We start from the raw sequence: 6,239 nt of genomic DNA on the forward strand, positions 1-6,239 counted from the left end.
AGGGTCGGACCCACTTCTTCATGAGAAAAGGCGCATAGAGGTCTTTGAACACTTTATAAAGCATGCCTTCACTTCTTTTGGTCTCCTTCTTGTCGGCCTTCACGCAACAAATGATGTCGTAGCGGTTGTTTTCTTGTCGAGCCATGTCCAAAGCAATCAAAGAGACGAAGCACGAGATTTGCATGAAGAAATCAATGAGGAGCGCCATGCCCGCATACAAGGCAAAGGCTCTCACAGCCGGCATATCCGACAAAGCACCCAGGAAGAAGCAAGTCGATTCGGACACGGACGAGAGCAACATCGAGGGCGCCACTTCACCCACGATTCGACCCGTGTGCTCGGCGGTGGTTTCCGTGGGTTTCCGAGGATCCCGTTGGCACGTTTGGACGAGGATGAAGATGTTGTCCACGCCCACGGCCAAAACCAGAAACGGAATGATCTCGAATATGATCAAAGTGGCACTCACACCGAGGAAGCCAAAGATCCCCACGGAAGCCCCCACTGATAGGAGAACAATGAGAACACCACCGATCCCCAAGGTTACTTTACTTTCCACCTACAATGAAGATCGGCCGAAATACAAATGAGCCAGTTGGTTCAAGTGATGATAAAACAAAGCAGGGAAAGAGGAATCGTGCACTCACCAAAAATCGCTTCCAAGTGGAAACTTGGCCCAACGAGAAGGTAATGTAAAAGAACATGATCACGTAGGACACGGCAATGGTGAGAATGTCACCACTGGTCTCTCTTTCGAGTTCATCCTCGATCGAGCGCTCCGAGTTGAACGCGATATCCATGTACTTAGTGTTTTCGGAATTAGCCGTCCAATTCTTCATGAAATGCACAAATGCCATTTCCCAACTTCGAATCTTCTTCAGCTTGTCCTGAACTATCGGATCGTCAGAATGGCCATCATAATTGTCGACCAAGAAAGTCATGACCACAGCAGTAGCCTTTTCATACTCAGGATCCACTGGGAATGCCGTTTCATTTTCGTGAATGAACCCGCCCAAAACAAAGTAGGGCTGCACGGGAATCCCACCCTCAGACATACAAGATTGAGGTGGTTTGAGACCGTCATTAGGATTGGCCGGGTTCCTGATAAAAGGAGATTGGATGATTCAAGAGATAAGCTTTGAGTGGTTCGTGGACTAGAATTAAAATTTTCGTCAAGTTCTTACCTTGCGCAAAGTAAGAAGTGATCTAGATATGTATCAGTATGTTGCGTGCTTGGGTTGAATCCCGACTTGAGCAGGTTATTCACATCGCCTTGCCAATAGGCCCAAATGCTTTGAATATTGCACACTGAGAGTTGCGGTGACAATGGTGCATTGCAAATCTCCTCAAATGTAGTGCCGTCCTCGGCCACAATCGATTCGATATCCTTTTGAAGCTTCAGGAGCGGGACCAGAAAAGCCGATTGATTGAATACAGGGCCAAATGTCTTCTTCTCGTCAAACGTGTCCAGGTATTCGAACTGGAATTGAAAAAAAACGGTCAATGATCATACTGATATGGGTCACTTTTTTTGTTGTTGAATTTGGATATTACCGGAGCAATGTTCTTCGCATGAACAATGACTTGTTCGGTACGGTAAAAAGGGCGGAAGGTTTGATCAAAAAAGTCCTTTTCAACACGAGATCGGGATCCAGGTGCAGCCCAAAGCTCAATGGGATCCGTCTCCACTTTGAGCCAATACACTCCCGTGGAAAGACCAATGGCAAATGCCACACTCAAAACCATAACCGGCAATGGATATTTGGCACAAGTCATGCCCCACTGAGTGAACCAAGAGGTGATGGCCAGCTCCATTTTCATGCCCACCCGGTCTAGTAAAGAGGGCCGAGGATCCTCGTCCTCGGAGCTGATGTCCTCATCTTGAAAGTCAGAGTCAGACGGTACCACTACAAAACGAAAGTGGTCAATGTTAACATCATACGTATATCAGTGAAGAACACATGACTTTCTTTGGCATGAAATTCTTACTTTTGGGTAAATGGCTATTGGACATGACGTTGGAGACAAATACAGTGGCCAGAAAGATACACGTCCCCACCACGAAAATCACGGCCATGGCCACGGGTAGGTGGTTAATGTTCATTTCAAGCAAAGACTGGGACTCATCCACATTTAGACTGGCAGTGGAACAAGCACTCTCGCAATCCGTACAAGAGCATGCAGCTTCCACACCCTGCGTAAAAAAATCATGATAATCTAAAGATGGCTTTGCGGAAGGTAGCCGGCTTATCATAATCATATTCTATTAGTGCACAGTCAAACAAGCCCTGCGACAAAAGTTAGCTCGTATTTCTATCGATTGTCAAACTGAATCAAAACACGCCACGTCAACAAGAAATATTGACGAGCATGGCAACCCAGCTCAGGTTCAAGTAAGTATAAGAAATCGTATTACATTGCATCCAGTTATTTCACATCTGGTGTCAAGTTTTCATTCATTTTGCATCGCCTATTTATCTCGGTTTCAAAGCGAACTTGGCTCAAGCCAAAATTACTTCTCGAACGATACGGGACATGGACTATTCTCGATCGACATTCGATCCTTCCCTCACTGATGTTTGTTTCTGCCATTCCTCCAATCCGAGGAAGGAAGGAAGGAAGGAGTGTGGAATTCTAGTAATCGGGTTTCGAAGAAACGACGTCTGGCATCGCTCACCTCAATGAACGGATCCCAAAAGTACGTATATACAATAGATAACGACACTCGCTTTTCCATTAACAAAGAGATGTGCATTTGATTCAATGACTCACCGGGTGAACACTCTCATGGCAAGGCGTGACGGAGGGATTGTGAGGCCGGTATGAACCAGTTGTCGATGTCGTGAAGTTGTAGATAATATTGAACGGGGAGTAACCATTATTGATGCTCCCCATGTAATCGAACCAGCGCTTGGGCGTACACAAATGCGAGCCCCAGGGGCCGCACAGAAAGTTCAATGCGAGCCCACTGGTCGCCGGGTTGACCACGTTTTGACATGATTCGAAGGTACCCTCCGCATACGTCGGGTTCATATAGTAGGTCACTTCCTTGACCATGTCCACCGGCTCACCTTGATAACCCGGGGCTCGAACCGTTTTCGAGGCCTCGACAAAACTGGCTTGCCGGGGATGACATGTGAGGTCGCAGAAGTTACGCTTAAAGTTGGCCAGACACGTGGGACAACGGGCTAGGATGGCCCCGGGTAAATTGAAATTATCTTGCATGTCCAAGATTTGCTGGCGATCGCAACAGAAATTAACGTCCCCCTCGGCGAATTCCGTGGCAAAGTGCGGACACACCTCGTACAACAAAGTCAGGTCTGATAACGAGGTGGACGGAGCCGGACCGGGGTTATAGCAATTCAACGCGTGTCGATCGTCACCAAAATCCGGATCTCGGCCACATTTGCCATACCAAACACACTGATCGGAGGTCACGGGTCTGATGCTCAAAAGGGCCAAGAGGCCAGTGAGGGCGGCTCCCCACCCAGCCGTGTTTCGCATGATGAGAAGCCCTGAAAAGAAACTGATCACGGCACTACAAGTGGGCTTGGGGTTGGTTAGGCACGGACTGAGTGGCTCGCTCCTCAGCTCCTCAGCTCCTCAGCTACTCCTTGACGCTCCGCAAACCTTGTCGTTTTTCGGCTTATCTCTGCACCCTATGGTAGTAGGAGCACTTCGCATGATATGGGATGAGCAATGAATCAAATGGAGTCGAATAGAGTCGAATAGAAGAAGTAGCCCAGCAAGGTATGAATTAGAGTGTAAACGAGCCGCACATGGGAATTGTCGTGTCTGAGATAATGTGGATTGTTTCCGCAATCAGGCCATTCGTCAGATGTCAAGGTTCACGGACAGAGATTATGAAGGGCTTGCTTGGTGACGAGATGGACACTAGTCTCAGGGGAGTAGCTATTGTTCAAGTTAGACTCCGGTTGAATGAGTCGCAATGATGAAGATTTGGATGAATTCTCGCGCCCATGTCGATCGTTTTCCCGTTTTCAACTGTCATCGATCGGCCTTCGTTGAGGCGCAGATGGTCTTCTTGGCATGGAGCTACTGAGTTGTTCTCGGCCGTTCTTTTTCTTCTTTCTTTCCTTCCTTCTTAGTTCTTACTCTCTTCTCTCTTCTCTTAGCTCTCTTCGTTCTTCGTTCTTCCAGCCATTATTAAGCAGTGCCTACGCCATCCATTCAGCCATTCCACACTCTCACCCACTGACTGACTCGCTTGCTTACTTACTTACTTTCACACGTCGAGGATGTATTTCGTGGATTCGAGTCCGTCCAACTTCATCCCTAGCAATTCTTCCCTCCAAGTCTCGACGGTCGGGGAGTAGGAGGAGGGAGGCGGGTGTGCTCGATGGTGATCGTAGCCACAGTCGCTGAAGTATTGAGGGCGGGTGGGAGGGAGTATTTTCTTACTAAGTGGGAAGGAAGGTAGTGAGGAAAGGAACGAGAATACAGCTCTCATCCAGGCCTCGTTTTCGCCTCTTGGAACAGACTGACTTTCCGCTCAAACGGCCTCAAGCCTCACTGTTGCAACGGTTGCAACTGGCAGGGCCTTCCTCATCCGAGTCAATTTACTCGCTCCGTCCGTCGGCATGAAATGGACAAGGGGGAGTAGGAGTTTGGGGTTGGATGGGGGCGTGTTTGATGTAAATGTCGTGCAAGGGACGGTCCGAGCTCTCGTTTTTTTGTCTCCACACCTTGGTGCCTTCTTCTTCTCTTTTCGGCTTGGATTTGGTCTTGGTTGGTGGTGTGCATCCGAGAAGTTGAGATCGAACTCACGTGGTTCACTCTCTTGTCACGATGACCAGCATGCACAAGCACAAGAAGGAGATTGCCATTTGTTACTCGATCCTGGATGGAAGACCCGGGTCCGTTCCTAAGGATTTTGGAGAACACAAAAGGCGGCATGACGATACATGGGTTGCCTGCCTACTCGCTCACGCATAAATTACGACATTCATATCAGAACAGTACTATTTTTCATTATATAAAAAGAATGTTTAAAAAATAAAAAGCCAGGGCCAGATAACCGAGAAAGGATTGTTGCACATCACTCAAGAAAAACATGATTGAACATATGACAAGTCAAGTATATTTATCTGGCATTGGAATTAGTTTGGAAGGGAGTCTTTAAGTTGGATATGGATAAATTGACCAAATCTAAGTCTTCTGGCAGGGATTCAAATCTGGACTGGTCATAATGATTTTTTTTTATAAATTGGATTTATTGAAACACATTAGCCGTCATTACACAGAAATCGTCATTAGTAGCTTATGAAAGAAACCATTCTTTGAAAGATCTTGAATGAACTTGTTTTAGTCCAGCGTCAACAAGATGGGATGTTTGTTGGGCTATGACAGACTCGAGCCTTTTGTCGGCCTTGAATCTGGAGTTGGAAATAAGTCAAAAAATGATAAGAAATCCTCAGCTCAACAAAAAACTCTTTTGAACGTTATTTTCATCTCTATTGCTTAGACAAGAGTTTCATGGGTGCGTAACATCAATATAGTATACCATGGCTGCTGAAATGCAGCCTACCTTGAGTTAACAAGTTTAGACATATCGTTTTGCTCACAGCATGAATTTAGATTGGGGGCCACAATATCATATCTAAGTCAAGCTGGACTTTTCATACTTAATGCTTCCATGTTTCAAAGATATTTCATTGATTTAGCTATTTTTTTCTGACGACCAAGCGTTTTATTCCTGAATCCTGAGTCCTTTACATTCTCTGTTATACCGTGCCCGTTTCTCTGTCCTGTGAAGGATGTGCGCTTTTGAGTGTGCTATCAGCAGCCAAAGAGTAGTCCTTTTCGGAGTCCTTCCTAGCAAAAGCTGAACTTCTCGGCCAGCCTCGTCTCAGTTATCCCCCAACAAGCACGTGCTTCCACGGACCGGGCCTGAACGAGGTAGGGTACCTTTATGGTCCTGAGAAGTGAAGCAGACATTCCACACTTTCCACTGAAAAGAAGTCGACTAAACGAAAGGGACGGAGATTCTAAGTCTTAAGAGACAACAACGTTCTTGAAGAATTTCGTTGTTGTAAGTAAAATTTGAGATCCTGCGTGTCAACATCATCAATCCATCAATTGTGCGCTCTTTAAATAGTGTCTTCAAAGGTTAATCTTTTATTCACTTTCCATTTACCTTTGATAATGGCTTAAAATGTTTCGCATCGTTTCAGACTAAAATGTTTTCGCAATTTTTATTAACTTCTCTTGTTTTTCTTTGC

General features: G+C 46.1%; 1 protein-coding gene across 1 annotated transcript in view; it reads right to left on the reverse strand.

The window, feature by feature from the left end:
• The window catches only part of LOC131879973 (NPC intracellular cholesterol transporter 1-like), a 7,318-nt gene extending 2,625 nt beyond the window's left edge, over positions 1–4,693 (reverse strand). The window contains exons 1-6 of the mRNA XM_059226460.1: positions 2,770–4,693; positions 1,987–2,191; positions 1,552–1,904; positions 1,182–1,477; positions 645–1,098; positions 11–556 (exon numbers count right to left, since the gene is read on the reverse strand). Of these exons, the coding sequence (XP_059082443.1) occupies positions 11–556; positions 645–1,098; positions 1,182–1,477; positions 1,552–1,904; positions 1,987–2,191; positions 2,770–3,501 (2,586 nt within the window). The 5' untranslated portion in view covers positions 3,502–4,693. The remainder of the gene's footprint in view (positions 1–10; positions 557–644; positions 1,099–1,181; positions 1,478–1,551; positions 1,905–1,986; positions 2,192–2,769) is intronic.
• Positions 4,694–6,239: the final 1,546 nt, after the last annotated feature.

Source organism: Tigriopus californicus, chromosome 5 (genome assembly GCF_007210705.1).
Source record: "Tigriopus californicus strain San Diego chromosome 5, Tcal_SD_v2.1, whole genome shotgun sequence".
NCBI lineage: Eukaryota > Metazoa > Arthropoda > Copepoda > Harpacticoida > Harpacticidae > Tigriopus > Tigriopus californicus.